The 18508-nt window shown below is 31.7% G+C and overlaps 1 protein-coding gene across 1 annotated transcript in view; it reads right to left on the reverse strand.

Moving 5' to 3' along the window:
- Positions 1 to 3720: 3720 nt before the first annotated feature.
- The window catches only part of LOC118181281 (uncharacterized), a 289332-nt gene continuing 274544 nt past the window's right edge, over positions 3721 to 18508 (reverse strand). The window contains exons 14-15 of the mRNA XM_085818979.1: positions 10110 to 10226; positions 3721 to 4347 (exon numbers count right to left, since the gene is read on the reverse strand). Coding sequence (XP_085675105.1) covers positions 3928 to 4347; positions 10110 to 10226 — 537 coding nt within the window. The 3' untranslated portion in view covers positions 3721 to 3927. The remainder of the gene's footprint in view (positions 4348 to 10109; positions 10227 to 18508) is intronic.

Below are 18508 nucleotides of genomic sequence, written 5' to 3' on the forward strand. Positions count from 1 at the left end.
TTAATCTATATGGATAATTTGTTTGCCTTTTCGATTCCTGCCTTGAAGTTAAAGCAACCATTGGATTTTTGAGGCTCTCTCATTTTCATAGTAGGAATTACTGTCATTTCGATAAAGCCTGGATATATGGCATTCTTTGTGACTGTTACAATAGTGGATTATGTGATAACATGCCAATTTTCATACAAAATGTTTTAAGGCTAGAGTTTTTCAGTTGAGAATTACTTCAGTGAAGGTGACTTCTCTGAAGAAGGTATGTGCCTCAAGGGCTTGTGTTCTAACTGTGACTAAAAAATAATTCAATCCCAAAGAAACTTCCTCTAATCATCTTTATAGTCTGATGACTTTCAAATAAGTTACCACATTGCAGATAAGAAGAAATTTTTATTTCACAAACTGAAGAACTGAAAAGGATGGAGTCGTCGATTTTTTGACAAAAATACACATAACATTTTATTGCATTACAATCTGCATCACACCAGCTAAAAACTACAGATTAGAAATTAAGCTTAAAGTAAATTCATTAATATTTTTTGTTAGTAATTACAGAACTTTTATAATAAGGGTAACATGATTATTTATAATTATAAATGTGTTTTTTAAATAGAGATGTGTCATTGCAGAGATGGGTTAAAACATGACATCTATACTACATAAATTATTTAGTAAAATTATTAATACAGGGTGAAACAGATAGGCAATGAAAGAGAAAATTAGTAAATTCATATACAGTATATCAACATGATTCGAAAATAAATATAAAGCACAGCTCGACACTCATGGAGTAACATTATTAGTAAATCCAGCACGTACAATATAAAAAACCTTTAAAATCAGCCTTCTTTAATACATGGCTGTAATGTTAATTTCAATTAATAATAAAGGGTACTCTTTAATTATTTCAGCATCTTCAAACATTATGTTTTCAAATGAACATCACTGAAGATTAACTAATTCCAAGCATTTTAATGTACACATATTATTAATTAATAAAGAAACATGTCTGAAATTAACATTTGTCCTTGGTTAATGAAAATATAAAACATTAACAAGTATTTTTCTTACTGAAATAGTTTATTTGGAAAAAATGTTCAAAATTTTAAGTCTTAATTTTTTTTTTTTTTTTAAATATGCTCCCATTCATTTCCAGCAAACATCTCATTCCCATTTATACTAATATAATTTGAAATACTACCTCTTTCAATAGAAAATTCAATCATTTTTTTGAGAGTATTTCAAGTAATTTTTTTTATTTAAAAAATAATAAATCAGATTTTCATTAACTCCCTTTATTTCTAGTTTACTTAAGCAATTTTAACTTACAAGATAAAATTTAAATGCACTATCGGTTGCATACAAGTTGTGGCTTGGTTTGTATATTTATTTTGATGGCATTAATTTTTACTTCCTTGTACTGATAACGTAAAAAGGGAGTATTGTAATCGCGAAAAATTTTAGCTATATTTTGACAGCTATTGAATGCAATTTAACGATGTTTTTGCGTGACATTTGTACGTAAGGACAGAGTAAAGAACTCTTTCCTCCCCCCCAAAAATTATAAAACTGATTTAACATGAATTCTGAAGGGAACTTTTCATGGCATTTGTCCTTACATACATTGCAATCGGCCCACCAAAAGCATATAAATGTATGTATAAATATAATCACTCTGTTACTCGGCTCGGTAATCTCAGTTTCTTTATATGTTTGTAAATTGTGCATTTTTTGTTTTAAAAATGATTGAATTATGTTGTTCTTACCTTCCGGTTAAGGTTTTTATGACTTTAGTAAATCTACATGCAATATTTTCTGAATTATCAACAATTTAAAAGTTGTTTAAGTGACGCTAGGCCTAATTATTTTTGCCATTGCAGCCATGTTTGTTTACATTTGAAAGAGCAGAATAGTAGATCTGTTGCTAATCTAGAGAAAGTAAGCTTCGCAAAAAAAATGATAATGCCTTCTTTTATTATTGCAAATTATATCACGCTTAATCCATTCTGGAATTTATTTGAGGAAATGTGTTTAAGATTTACTTCATAATTTTTAATACAGATATTTTGAGTTTTTATGTATTTCTGCCTTGTCACGAAGTGAAAACTCAATTAATTGAATGAAAAATACTGAATCGTCTCTGAAAACCTTTTTTTGTTGTTGTTGTTATTTGCTTAATTTCTTTTATACATTTTTAGATTTATTATAGTATTTGAATAGAACATGTGGCAACGATTAGATAATTCTTACGATGATATACATTTTTGTGCATTCTCAGTTAAAAAAATGAATGAAATGAAACACTGTTAAGTGAACCTTGGACCCGAGTGTCACTATGGTAAACAAATACAGTGAATTTTAAAGAGTGCATTTATTCTATTGTGGTTTATGCGCTATCAACGAAGTAAATGAAATGCAAGAAAAAATGCCTATAATTTAATATTCCATCCAAGGAAGTCGTGTGGTGTACACACCAGATTTTTTTTACTGATAACAGTAAAAAATTTCACTCTACCTTCTCTTCAATTTTGAATCATACATTGTGTAAAAATCGATAACTTGTATGCGAGTTATATTAATCCCCTATTTTGTTACTTTTTTCTGAGTAACAAAATATAATAACTATGTTAAAAATAACTCTGCATTTAATTAAAATGAAGGTTAACAATAATTTTCTAAAAATCACTACTTTTAATACATTATTTATTTAAAAATCAGCAGAAATAATTTTAGAATTTTAAACCAGTATTATACTAATAAAATCAGCATGAATTCTAGAAATGACCTTTAAAAAATATCCCAGATATAGATTTCACTGATTTTGCTTAAAAGAATTGGCTGCTTGGCATCCATTTTAAGTCTCTTGTAGCAATCAATATAAAAGTAAAGTGCAATTCGCTTTACATGAAACCTTTTGAAACATTCTAAATTCAGTACTCAGCAAGAGACTTACAAGAAGAAAAATTATACTTTTCACTCTAACAATTATGATTAAAAAAATTAATTCTATAGTAAATAATACGGGATTTCATATTATGCTTTACCCGGCATCATGTTGATTTACATTCAAATGGTATTTTATCTGTTGCTATAACTACCTATTAAAAATGTAAAGTTAATCATAAACAGATTGAAAACAAATTAAATTTTTTTATTACAAGCAGGTGCAGTGGCGTAGCTAGGGTGAGGCAAGGGGGGGGACACCTGTCCCCGGGCGCAGCATCCAGGGGTGCCAAATTGATGTTACGAAATTTTAAAATGAAATTGTCTTCATTCTTGGCACATAGAAAGGGGTGAAAGATCTTTAGTTGTTCCCAGGCGCTATGCTTCTGAGCGGGTGCGATTGTCTGACAACCTTTTGGAGGAATTATAACAATGAAATTTGTAAAGATTTTAGAACTCAAATTGGCTTTATCGAGGCCACCCAGGGAGAATCTGATGCTTTGGAACAAAGGCGAGATTATCTAATTTTACCTCCTCCCTATTGCCTCTAGAATTTTTGAATTTGAATATAAATCTTGTTTACACAGTCTTACATACATAACATGATTTTGTATTAGATTTTGCTTTCACAACATGTGTGATTTTATTTTATGTAATGATCGCACATAATGCTGTTGTATATACTTCTGCATTTACGTTTTGTGCATTGTTTACTTCATTTTGTACTTTTCTCTTTTGCTTATTGTTTTTTATATATACTGTTAATGTAAATTCCCAAAAATGTTTAAGTAGTAAAAACATTTATTTTTCATATAATGAAAATTCTTAGGAAACCATTCACTCTTAAAATAACAAAACTGGTCTTCCAATAAAAATTTACTGCTGCCATTCACCTCCTCATAAATACACAGCATTAAATCATAAAAACTAATAAAAAAATGAAAGAAGTAATGTTTACAAAGTCTCTTGAATTACAGAGAATGAGTTCCTTTAATTCCAATAGTTTCCCGGTATAAATGAGTTAAAACCCTGAAAATGACTGTAAGTTCCCGAAGAAGTATCATTCATTGTTGACCTACGTGTAGCAGTAGTGAAACCTGATGAAATATTAGATTGATCCTCGGATAAAGATAATCCAGGAATTGAAGTAGATGATGAAGGTCCAAATAAGGAATAAGTACTACATGTTTCAGGTGGAGGTAAAGAAGGACTTTTAGGTGATTTTAAAGTTGACTGAGAATAGCGTCCATCACCCACACAACCAACAGATCTATCTGAATTTGATACATCTTTGTGAGCTGAAAATGTATTCTGAAGGTTGGTTGAATTATTTCTCTGTATTTGATTCAATATATCCTTCCAACCTGGAATGGCAGCTGCGGGGTTTGACTTCAGAAGTTCAGACACACTCTAAAAAAATTAATAATATTCATATATATCATTATAAATATATGAAATTATAATATACTCAAAATTACATATTCAAGCACTGTTTATTTTTTCTTTTAAGTTTTAATGAATAAACAAATAATAATATGCAATGGCTGTAAAACATTTTCTAAGAGATAAACTACGATTTCACCATATTTAGACTTAAAAAAAGGGTGGGGGCAATTTAAAATAACTTAGCACTATTTTGAGATTTAAAAAATTAGAATTTTAAAAGTAAAAAATAGCAATTTCAATTTAAAACTGCATTCTATAATATGCACATATACACTCTTTTGAAAAAAAATCGAAGCACCAAGAAGGACTTTTGCGATCATGATGAAATTTGGTATGCAAAATCATCTTGATCGAACATGCAAATGGTCAAAGTTTCAAGGCAAATAAACAGAAATTGTGATTATAGCGCTCATTTCTAGTGTGCAATTTGCAAAGTATAGAACCAGGAACAGAGGCGGAAAATTTATCTCTTTTTGTTGCTGCCATAGTAATTCTGTAAAGGAGCTACTAAAGATGCCATTGCGACAATATTGAAGATACAATAACACGCCAAACAAATATTAATTTATAAGTCAAACAACAAAAATCAGTCCTGTGAAAATTTGAAAATATAATGCTGATTTTTGTTGTCTGACTTCTAAATTAATATTGAAGATCTTATAGACAACTGAACGGCTTTGAACGTGGTCGCATTGTAGGATTGCATGAAGCTGGGTGATCATACCGAGCAATAGGCTGCCATCTGCAGCATATAAGCACTGCTGTGCAAAGATGTTGGCAGCAATGGTTGCTATAAGGATATTGCTGACAAAATGAAGGCTCTGGAAGTCCAAGGATTACAAATATGAGGCAAGATAGGATGACTGTTCGCCAGGCCCGAATCAATGCCAGGCAGAATGTGTCGCAGGATGACATTAGAAACCTCTACCACTCCTTGCCTCACCGAATTCAAGCATGCATTGCCGGCAGGGGCGGTTTGACCAACTACTAATTTGAACACCCAATGGGTGATTGTGAGCCGTGACCAGGTACTACGACGTTGATTTTTTAATCATTTTATTATCTGTGTATGAACTATACACATATTCAGTTTCATCAAAAAATATCCACTTCCTTCATGGTGCTTCGATTTTTTTGCAAAAGAGTGCATATCTAGCAAATATAAAAGATCAAATCAAAAGTTCATAGTCAAATGAAGTATATATTTGAATCCATTTATCAACAGGATAAATGCAGATAGTTTATTTTTATATATTATTTATCTTGCACTTTTGCATTTTATATATACAGCTGGCACTGCTTGAATGCTTAATGTATCATGCTTGTTCAAGGCTATTTTGATAACAATAAGAGATATGAAAAATATCCTTCAAATTAGCAATGATTTATGGAATTTATCTAATTTAATATAACTATAAATATATAAATACTTAATTTTACAGCTTTTTAATTAGGGAAAGAAATCATTTATAATTAATTGCCTCCAACTGTTTGCAAAGTTTTATGTAATTCCCCGATATCATTATCATCATCCTCTTCATAAAGTTTATGACATGCTGTGCATGGATTTGTTTCAGAAAATGGAAAGCAAATATCTTCTTCTATCAATGATGCAACAACATGAGTTTTCAGGAGGCTTTCAAACTCCATGCTGCCACATTTACAGAAGTACTCCAAACTGACTGATATAAATTCACTTTATAATGCATAATTTGTATTACTGAACTATTTACAGTCAAAAGTCGTTAATCCGGACTCGTCGGGACTTCGGCGAATCCGGATTATAGATCATCAGTTTAAATCTCGTAAAATGGCATGCAGAAATTCTAAAATTAAAAATATGAAACCGTAATTCATGAAATAAAGAACAATTATGATCTAAAGGGTATCAAAATTTACAAAAAAAAAAAAAAAAAAAAAAGCTTAATATTTATTTGTTTACTTTATTAAACATTTCTTTCAATGTAAGTTGTTTAAGTTGCTTCGTTTTATGTGATAATACTTTCTCTTTAATTCTATAAACAGACATAATTTCTTGTTCAGTTACAAAGTTCTGCTGTTCAAGTCCCGTTAATTTCTTTGCCGAGAATACCGACTAACTTGTCAATCGAAATTTTTTCGTTTTCACTAACCTCTCTGTCACATTCTTCATGTCTTTATCCAATTTTTGCAGCAATTCCCCTTTTTGTTTGATGGACATCGAAACATACTTTCGTTTTGTACGATCCTTTGGGAGCTCCAGAATCGGAAATTCTATTTGACATAATCGAAAGTTCAAGTTTACTTTTATAATATTGCTCTTACAGTCTGAAAAAAAAATAACAAGCTGGATCCAATTCGAAGATTAAGGAACGCAATCATCAACATTAACTGAAATAGATAATTAGATAATTTTAGCTTATACCGTCCGTTATACATAAAACGCACACGCGAAAACGTAGTCTGCGCTTGCGCACACGCATATGCGCAGTCGTAAAAGGTCTTACGTGCACGCGTAAACACCTATGCGCGTGTGTCAACGCAGCGCATGCGCAGAAAGTTTTTAGCTTTGAGGTCCGGATTATAGATCATTCCGGATTATGGGCGTCCGAATTAACGACTTTTGACTGTATATTATGATTCTGTTGTAAAACATATTAATATTTAATTAGCTAAAATAATGTTCATTTTGTTACTTATTACAATCTTTTTATTCTAAGAAGTTCATGAGTAGAAAAAGAAAGCTTTTATTTATCCAAGTGCTTTTGAATACAATGAATATAAAATTGATAATTAACATGCATAGTATTGTATGAATAAATTTAATAATGTATCACTTACTGATGTAAAACAGAACAAATATTAATTAATTAAACAGTGTTCAGTCTTCATAAAAGTCTACAATCGTCAACAGTAGATTAAGAGAATTCAAATAATAAATAAATAAAAATCAGCTTTAAAAAAAAAAAAAAAAACACTATGTTGAAAATTACCAAGGATGGGGGGAATGGAATTAGCATAATTCAAGTTTCATTAAATAAATCAATTTCATCTATTGGTTGGAAACATTTTCTTTTAAGAAGGCTAAAAATTCAGAACAAGGAGACTAGATGACCCACAAAGAGATATGATGAAAAACCGGAAGATATGGCATCTATGCATAAGTTTATTAATTAAATAGTAATGTTAAAGAAAAGATATAAAGTATTTTCTAGAATAATAATAGACTTAAATATTGCATAAAACTTTAACTGTAATTCAAGGTATTTTTTTTTACACATGAATATATTTCAGTATTGTAAAAAATAAATTACCATATTTTTTCCAGTATTTTTTTCCTACGTAAGTTTATCTCAAAGTTGCAGTTTTTCCAAACTTCATCGTGCTAATACATGCTTGATTAACACAAAGACAGACTGGGGTTTTAAGCAAAATGTCTTTTCAAGTACCTCAAAAGTGCATTTGCCCCATTTTTATGAGGGTGAAAAATTGGGGGATCTCCTGAACCTAAAGCATGTGCTTAACCCCTTAACTGCCGCGGGTGTATATATACGCCTTGCTCAGCCGATGCGTTAACTGCCCCAGATGCGCAGCCGATGCGTTAACTTTGCGAATAATTTTAGGTGTAGCAGCGCAAAGCAAATGATAGCAGTTTGGAAGGACGTATATATACGCCTGGGGCAGTTAACGCATCGGCTGAGCAAGGCGTATATATACACCCACGGCAGTTAAGGGGTTAAAGCTACACGATTCACTTGGTAAGGTCTTACAAAAAGAATATTTCACAGTTATGAATACTGATTTTCTTTATTAATAATCTATCTCATACAGAATAGTATATTTCAAAACAGTCTAGAACAATGGTTCTCATTATTTTGACTAATGTGTACCATCCAAACAAAAACTGAAAAACTTTAGTATCACCACTACATTTTACAATGGATATTTTTCAATTTCACAAAAAAATATTAAAACAAAATACATTTTGCTATTGGCTATATTAAATGAGCATACATAAAAAATATTAAATTAAAAATTGGTTACCATTTTAATTATCAAAATTTAAGTTATAATACTCTAAATTCTAAAATTTAGTGTAAAATTTGGGCTTGTTTAAGAGAGATCAAGTTCTTTATGTCTGGTCTTATTTCATTTAATTTACGCAGTAAATTAGAATCCAATTCTAATTTTGTTCTGTATTTCTTTTTCAAATAAAACATGGAAGAAAATACTTGTTCATACAAATACGCTGTGCAAAAGGCAATAAAAATTCAACGGCTTTATTTGAAACGTCTTTAAATTCTTTTTTTAGGTTCAGCTTCAAGTTAGCAAGTGTGTTATTTTTAAAATCTTCAGTTCACCACAGGAAATTTCGATCAATTTTTCTTTTTCTTCAAGCGATATTTTAATTTAATATTTAAAAATAATTTGTTTCCTTGCATACCACCTATTTTTCTCTTGCGTATTACTGGTTGAGAATCACTGATCTAGAATATCTAATCGCTCAAAGAATTGCTTGCATTTCTATACAGTTTCAGTACATTTTTTAGCTTATATGGGTGGGATATTTCTTCAAAAATACTTGCATTGGTTTGTAAATGATGTAATATGTTACTAAGAGCCACCCTCTCATGTTCTGGATAATCAAGAATACAAATAATTTATAAAATCAAGAACAGTTTTATACTTTATAACAAAACGCAGCTGACAGCTAAAAATTTTTTTGAAAATGGTTATTTTTTACTTTATGCTATACCTATTTTGTTACATAACAAAACATACACATTAAAAAGTGAAACATTCATTAAGTAATTTCCCCCCCCACTTTTTACACATTTTCTCATCAGTGAAAAAGAAGATAAATAATTACATTGTACACTGCACACACATTCATGATAACACTGCTCACTCCATATCATTTTGAAATGCCACCATCCTCCTGGAGTCAAGTTATGCTACTAAATGCAATGAACCTCCAAAGTATATTTTAATAATTTGGTAATTCATTGAAAATATCCAAGCCACACCTGCTAGTGGTGGCATGTCTGTTGGAAACTACCTTTCAGGAAATAAGAGCCATTACTTAAGGTGAAGTCTCAAAAGTGCCATAATTCTCTTCTGGCATGCCAGATTCACCAATTAAACACATATAAGAATGTTACAACACCAGTGACCGCTTCTCAAGGTGGTGGCAATACAAAGGCGCAATTACAGCCACATATTAATTAATATGTTACAGATTATCTAACAGTTACTCTGCAGGGAAAAATTAGGCATATGTCTATGTGAATTCAAATATCCTGATACACTGTCGTCAGAGGCTAATAACAGTTCTGAACTTATGGAGATATTTTCATTACTGTGAAAAAATATTGCTGATTTCAAAATTGGACTGGACAGAAGCTACAAATGGATCTTCAGCTAATATACAATTGAAATTAACACAGAATTTGAATCCTGATCATGAAAAATACATAAATAGTTCACTAATTTGTGAGAAAAAAAAAACAAAAAAAAAAAAAAAAAAAAAAAAACAGAGACAACAGTAATTAAAGTCTTTTTATCACATTTTAACTCATTGACTTTATTTCTAAATGCCATATGGGAATAATAAAACATCCTTACTGAAAAATTTAACACTGAGCTTACTGAAAAAATTCACACTGCAACACTGAGTGGTGCAAATTCATTTTATTTCAAAATGCTCTCAATATTCTGGATTCTAATATATACATAGATATACTTACTTGTTGCAAATCTGGTCCGAGTTCATCCAATTGTCTTGACAATATAATAGCTTGAATTTGCTCATTCAGTCTTGTTAGTGCTTTCAGTTCTTCTTTAGTTTCTATGGATATTGTTTCCTAGCAGAAGATAAAAATCATTTTTTACAGTAAAATTTATGGAGGAAAGGTATTTTAAAATAAAAACAGAAATTAAATTAATTTCCAAAATACATAGATACAATCAAACTCCAAACACAAACTCACTAGCTTTAACAGCTAGTCAGGAAGAAATGAAAGTAACTGTTAAATTAAAAATTAATTTAAATTCAATTTGAAACAAAATACATAATACAAAGTATAAAAAATTTATTTCGACTTGCTAATTAACTAGCATGTCTGTATTTTAAACACACATAATACAGATCTAATTTTAATAAATTTTTAATGCAGTCCTTAATATTACATTTTAAAGTAATATAAGAAACTTATTTATAGTAATGAAAACATTAAAAAATCAATAAGTCTACCTAAGAGGTCATCCAAGTGTTTCTACTTCTTCCCCCCTCCCACATAATATAAATTCACTGGCCTCAGCAGATGTTGGTTAATTTTGCTTTCCACATTCCATGATCATTCCCAGAATGAGACAACACATAATGTTTCCAACACTTTCTGACTCACAAAGTTTCAACTTTTGAATCACAGTTTAAGTAATCTTTAATATTTTCCAACAGTATTATAAAAATGCAATTAATTCAGCTTCCAACACCTCATCCTGTTCTTAAACTGCAATAAAATTTGCTTTCAAAATTATAAATCTACTTCATTTTATATTATACAGCAGCATTCACTGCTGCCTTTTAAACATGAATTACTGCTCCAAAAATGAGTTAGACCATCTGTTATATCATTAATATCTTATAGAGACTTTTTAATTCAAAAGATGTTTTTTTTTATCAATTTTAAATATTATAACTTCACTTTTGGAATCACATGATTCTGTGTCTACTTTCTATTTGTCATAAATTTGTTTACTCGTTTCAGACTCATAAATTTCATATTTTAAATCACAATTTATATGAACTTATAAAATTCCTCTTTGTGGCAGCATTCTACGAGGGGTGACCCAAAAAAAAGTTTACAAGGCAAATGAAAAAGTATTTATTAACAATAGAAACAAGATACAAATGGGAATCAAGAGACACATCTGGCCTTCACTTTTCCACATAGTCGCCAAACCTGTTTAGGCATTTGTCAGAAGGTTCGACCAACTTGTTTATCCTGTCTTGGTAGTAATCAGGGCCCTGTTCATTGAGCCATTTCTCGGCAGCTGTTTTCACTGCATCGTCTGAGGTGAACTGTGTTCCGGATAAGTATCGCTTCAACGCCGGAAAAATGAAATAGTCATTTAGAGTTAAATCGGGGCTGTATGGGGGGTGATTTCAGACCTCCCACTTGAACCTTTGCAGCAATTCCTGAGTCTGGTGAGCTGTATGGGGCCTGGCATTGTCATGCAGAAGAATGACGCCTTTGCTCAGTAATCCAGGCCGTTTGCGGCAGACGGCTTTACACAATTTCGTTAAGGTGGCACAATAACGATCGGCCTTAATGGTATGGCCACACTCCAAATACTCAATTAGAATAACACCAGTCGTATCCCAGAAAATGGTTGCCATCACTTTACCGGCAGAGGGTGTGACCTTAAACGTCTTCCTCGTTGGTGATCCAGCGTGTTTCCACTCCATCGTGGCTCTTTTGGAAGTGGGGGTGAAGTGATGAAGCCATGTTTCATCACCGGTAACGATGCGATCAATGAAGTGTTGGCGGTATGAATGGTATTACTGAAGAAATGTGAGGCTGCACATCATTCGAGTGGCCTTATGCTCCGCAGACAATGCACGTGGAACCCAGCGGGCACAAACTTTGGAATATTGCAACACATCGGTTATGATACGCTGAACGTTACCATAACTCAGGTCCAACTCTGAGGCAATCTCACGCAAGGTTACTCGTCGATCCCTTTGGATGATTTCTTCAACACATGCCGTGTTGATATCCGTCCTTGAAGAACTTGGACATATTGCAGTTTTCCACATGCTCCCTGCCCGCTTGATAAGAACAACACCATTTCGCTACCTGTTGTCTACTCATTGCTTTGTCCCCGTATACCTCAACAATTTGTCTGTGAATTTCGGATGCGGCCACATTCTTGGCCCATAAGAATCAAATTACGGCTCGCACCTCTATGCGAGACCCCTTTTCTAGATGTCGTGCCATTACTGTCGTTCTTAAGTGTCTGTGTACTGACGCTACTTACTCGTAGAACCGCTGTAGGAAAACTAGCGCCATCTGTTAACCACCCTGGGTGGAAATATTCGCTCCACAATTATTACATTTCAAATGCTTCTGCTTGTAAACTTTTTTTGGGATCAACCTACGTATATAGCTAACTTGAGTGCTTCCAACTTTCCTGGCATTGGCTTGAAAAAGCAAATCTTTTGTGAAAACAATGTTTATAACTAATCTAACGTATCTTATTACCTGCACACAAGCTGAACAAATAAATACAAATGGAACAAAATTATTTGATATTATCTGCAAAATACTTTCAACAACTGAATAGTATCAGCTGTACAGTTACAATTAAAAATTACAATACTGCTCTGCTACTGAAAGCCCTGCTGCTAAATTCAGATACTAATAATTCCAGCCAGACTACACATTTAAAAGAATACATATACATATATATATATATATAAAAAAAAAAAAAAACCCACTGAAAACTATTAGATTTTACATTACGTCCAAAGAGGTTTTTCTTTTCTTTTCTTTTCTTTTTTTTTTTTTTTTAACGCTTTGTGTGTTAACTTTATTTATTAAATATCAAGTTCTTTGCACTTAAATCATAAAATTCAGTTGAACAGCAAAATTGCAAAATAATTTTAAAATGAGCATGTTTTTAGAATTTCCAATAAACAGTCGAAATCATTGAGTTTGTAATTAAGTATTCATTAAAGTGTTACAAAATATGAAATCGATAATAAAACAAATTTCAGATTCGGGCTTCCAGATGCCCATATTCGGGGCTAGATGTACATTATTTAAAATTTGATGGCTCTAGGTACCGTTGTTTTATCACAATGCGAGAAACATACATACAATTAATGCAGATTCTTCATTAATTCATTTCTTTAAATATAATACAGGGCTCTGATATTTGGTGGCAACAATTTAAAAATAGAATCAACATTTACAGTGAATCAATGCAAAATGCCAAAAAGAAATTAATAGTGCTTCTGGGCAAATTGACCCTTTGGACTAATAATATTTAAATATATCTATAATTAAATGTAAAACCCTAGTAATGTTATTCAGAAATACATCTTATATGAAAATAATCAAATATTTTTGCCCTAATTAGAATTCTTAAAAGACTTTTTAATAATACATATCTTCCCCCAACTTACAAAGCATGATTTAGGAATTTTCACTTTACTCACATAACCTACAACTTTTTCTCTGAATTCAGAAAACTTCTTGGCTTTTATAAATAAATATTATATTCCTTGGTTAAGGTATATGGTCACATTTTAATTGAAATTATGCAACAGTCAAAGTCAGAAAACGAGACGGTAAAAGTACAAATTAAGATCAAATTTTAGTTTTTAACTACCTATGAAACTAAGAACTGCAGTAGTAAATACTTTCTTTGAAGTACTTTTCACAAAACAATTATGTAATCTTTTATTTTCATATGTACTATACATATATAAGAAAAATATGAAAATCAGCTTTACAATTTAATTTGGTAATAGTCTCATAATTCCTCATTTTTAATTTGGGTATTTCGTCTCTCTGTTCTAAAAATAATAACATTTCTGGATTGCACCATTTCTAGATTAATTTATGCCACAGAGCTTGTCTAACGCTGATGATGCATTTCGGAACCTTAACTATGATAACTTTCTCTGAACAGGCTGCCATATTGGATAAATATGCACTTTTAACTTCACTCTCTGTGCTGCTTGGATGTAGTTTCGCTGTGCTCTCTTTCTATCGCCAATAGTATTAAAAAATGTAAATGATCTGGAAATAGGCACAATCGGAGTGCCAAGTGAATTGTGGTTACAAATGTCAGTTTAATAAAAAATGGAATTTAATTCACCAACTGCCAAGTTTCTTTGTCATTACGAATTTTACATTTTAAAAGATTCTATGCAATCAGAATACTTCCTCTTCAATATGCCATCTATGTGCTTTCCAATTAATATATCTGCATCTCAGTAATCCTACATCAGTCCTTCTAAATTTGTTCTCATTACATATATATATGTGGGAATTATCACTGCCTGATGCTGAATTAGAATACCAGGATTATGACGTCATCGCCGCTCAGCGCAGTAAGAATCATCCGAGACAGCGTCTAGACGTGGACGTGAGCAGACGGCTCTCTCCTCTTCAAGAGTTAAAGAAGACAGACGGTCTTCTTGTTCTTCTTTTGATTTTCGCCTTCAGCTGTGATGACTTTAGATGATCATACTATTTAAAACTAGCTGGAATTAATATATCCTATCAATGCCGGAGGAACTCTATGTGAAAGGACTGTCTGTGATTGTGCATCATTACATGAACCATTCAACATTTAAACTTTACTTAATTTATCATTATTACCCTTTATTTTTTATTGTTAAATAAACGCATATGTACAATGCCAAGATAGTGAGTGCTCTCATGATCTGATTTAAAAGAGAATTCCACAGAACATGGTGACCATCCGTGCGGCCTCGAACTCTAAAGTGTACGAGTAGTAGAACTGTGCTTTGAACTGACTGAGTGAACTGTTCTCACAAGTTATTCGATTTATTGGATTACTCGTATAAAGTGTGGATTGCCCTATTGACGATGATTATGTGTCGGGTGAGTACAAGACTTTCTTTCCAATATGAAGATAGTAAAAATTCCAGAATTGGAAGCAGCTTTAAAGAACAGTAAAAGTTCTGAAATCAAAAGTTTGCATAAGCTTATTTTTAATACTGATGGAGATTGAAATAATCGGAAAAGATTACGTGAATTTTCTGGCTTTATATTTAAACCAGATTCTGAAGAATTTAATAAGAAAATAGATACAGTGCAGAATAGTTTTACTTTGAATGAGTTAATTAAAGTTTGCAATGTATTGGACATAAATTCAGAAGGTTTAAAACCAGAAGTAGTAACCCCAATTGTCTCTTTCCTATGTAATTTATCTGTATTATTTGAAAATATTTTGCATGAAGAATATAGTGATACTGAAGATGAAACTATTAATAAAATTTCTGAAGTAATGCTTGATGATAATCGAAGAGACAATCCTGGTTTTAACGAGTCTCAAGTAAATAACAGTATGCAGCTTCCAATTCAAGATAATTTTAAACCTCATCTTAGTTTTTCGGATATTGAAAGTATTGTTAATCCTTTTTCTGGTAATGCATATGAAAATGTTGATAAATGGATTAATGAATTTGAAGATGTTATAAATTCTTTGAAATTGAGTGATTTGCATAAATTAGTTTTTGCTAAAAGATCGTTAAAAGGTAAAGCAAAACTATTTATTCAGAGTGAACCTAAGGTTAATGACTGGTGTAAGTTAAAAAAGCTTTTGAAATCTGAATATGGTAAAGCTTTTAATTCTGCTGAATTGCATGAAATGTTATGTAAACGTAAATTAATGCCTAATGAATCTTTAGATGAGTATTTTTTGAAAATGAAAGAAATGTGTTCGCGAGGTAACATTGAAGATGCTTCATTAATTAAATATGTTATTGATGGTATTCCCGATTCTGTAGTGAGGAAAACTATACTATATGGTTGCGAAACAATAACTGAATTTAAACAAAGGCTTAAAATTTATGATAAAATGAGATCGGACAATGATAAGTTTAAAAATCTGAAACCGAAAGTAGACACTCAAGTTAAAGATAGAAGTAAGCTTTCATCATCAAACCGAAATAATATCTAACGTTAATAAGGTCAAATGTTTTAATTGCCAGGAATTTGGGCATCTATCCAAGCATTGTGTAAACAAATCGAAGGGTATAAAATGTATAAAATGTAAAAAGTTTGGGCATTATTCAACTGACTATCCAGAGAAGACCCCCGAGAAACAAGCTTTAATTCAACGAATTTTTGACAAGGATAGAATTATGAAGACTGTAGAAATAAATAATCATTTAGTTGATAGTCTAGTTGACACTGGTTCAGATGTAACAATATGCAGCGTAGAGTTACACAAGCAGATTGGTTCTCCTAACTTAAATTGTAGCGATATCACATTAAACAGAATTTAATCAAAGCAAACGTACCCCATCGGCTTTTTCATTTCTGATATTTCAATTGATAGTTTTTTACTTCGTACGAAAATTTATGTTGTTAAGTCAGTATGTAATTAAATTGTATTAGGTTTGGATGTATTGAATCAGTTTAACTTCTCTTTTACTGAGAATGGTCTTCAAATAATTTCTCATCGGAATAAAAGTAATGTAAACTTGATAACTGCTGAGTCATCTCGAAATTCTAACGTTCATTGCGTTATGGGAAATTTGAATATTGCTGTGTCATTGAAGAATGTTTATGATCTTTCTCAGTGGTCCGGCGTCTCTGTTAATGTAAACAAAAACCCCAAAAGCGGAAGTGGCTTGAAAATTAATTACCTTTCACATCTGGTGAATGCTATTTCTGTCAACGAGATCGATTTATCGCATATTTCGAATGGAGAACATAAAGAAAGACTGTGTAATTTAATTAATTCGTACCAGCCTCAGAAAAATAGACAATCTGACTTCAAGATGCAAATAAATTTATGCGATGAAATTCCTGTCTGTCAAAATAGAAGATACATGTCTTTCGCAGAACAAAAAATCGTTGACGATCAAATTAAGGAATGGCTAAAAGAAAAAATAATAAAACCTAGCAGCTCTAACTATGCGGCCCCTATTGTTTTGTGTAACAAGCGTGATAATTCAAAACAATTATGCATCGACTATCAGAAATTAAATAAGGAGATTATTAAAGACAAATTTCCACTGCCTTTAATTCCGGAAGTACTAGATCGTTTAGAACAGTCAAAGGTCTTCACGACACTAGATTTGAAAAATGGCTTTTTCCATATAGACATAGACGAAAATTGCATCAAATATACCGCATTTGTAACGCATAATGTTATCTACGAATTTCTTAAAGCTCCTTTTGGTTTATGTATTAGTCCAAATGTTTTTCAAAGGTATATTTATTCAGCGTTTCGTGACTTGTTAAATGAAGGTGTACTAATTATTTATATGGATGATATAGTCATACCGGCTAATGATGAAGTTGAATGTTTAGACAAATTAGAAAGAGTATTCAAAACTACTTCGGAATATAGGTTACAAATAAATTTCAAAAAGTGCCAATTCAATAAAACAGAAAATTGAATTTTTGGGACATGTAATTGAAAACGAAACTATTCGACCATCGCCATCCAAAACTGTTGCTGTTCGAAACTTTCCACAACCGCGTAACTGTAAACAACTTCAAAGCTTTTTAGGACTAACAGGTTATTTCCGTAAATTCATTCCTCATTACGCTAAAATAGCTAAACCTCTTAGTGACTTACTTAGAAAGGGTATTGGTTTTAAGTTTGATTCCGAACAACAGGAAGCGTTTTGCAGATTAAAAGAAATTCTCTCTCAGGCACCTGTTCTACACATATTTAGGCAAGGATATCCATTAGAACTTCATACTGATGCTAGTAGTCAAGGCTTTGGTGCGGTATTACTCCAATTGTCTGATGATGGTAATTATCACCCAATCCAGTATATGATTAAGAAGACTTCACCACAGCAAGAGAAACTCTGTAGTTACGAATTAGAAGCCCTTGCAGTAATAGAAGCTCTGAAGAAATTTCGAAACTATTTGTTAGGGACTAAATTCAAAATTGTAACTGATTGTAGTGCTTTTCAGAAAACTTTAGATAAGAAAGATTTAACTCCTAAGATTGCGAGATGGGCAATGTTTATTGAAGAATTCGATTACGAAATTGTACATCGTTCAGGAAGCCAAATGAAACATGCTGATGCTTTAGAAATGCTTTAATTTTAACATCATACACATCTGATGTAACTGAGAAGATTCGGTTAGCACAACAACAGAATGAAGATGAACATGTGAAAATAATCAAGAATTTAGTTGAGAAGGGAGAAGAAAATGGATTCTTCGTGAGAAATGATATTTTGTACAAATTTGAAAATGGTAAAGATCTGCTAGTAGTGCCAGAATCCTTACAGACTGAAATCATACAGAAGGTACATAAAAAAGGTCACTTTGCTGTAGATAAAACTGTGAATGCTGTAGAGCAAGAATTCTATATTCCCAGACTGAAATGCAAAGTTGAAAAAGTAATTGCT

Source organism: Stegodyphus dumicola, chromosome 6, assembly GCF_044657685.1.
Source record: "Stegodyphus dumicola isolate Sdum_Otavi_A_Nest chromosome 6, ASM4465768v1".
In the NCBI taxonomy this organism is placed as follows: domain Eukaryota; kingdom Metazoa; phylum Arthropoda; class Arachnida; order Araneae; family Eresidae; genus Stegodyphus; species Stegodyphus dumicola.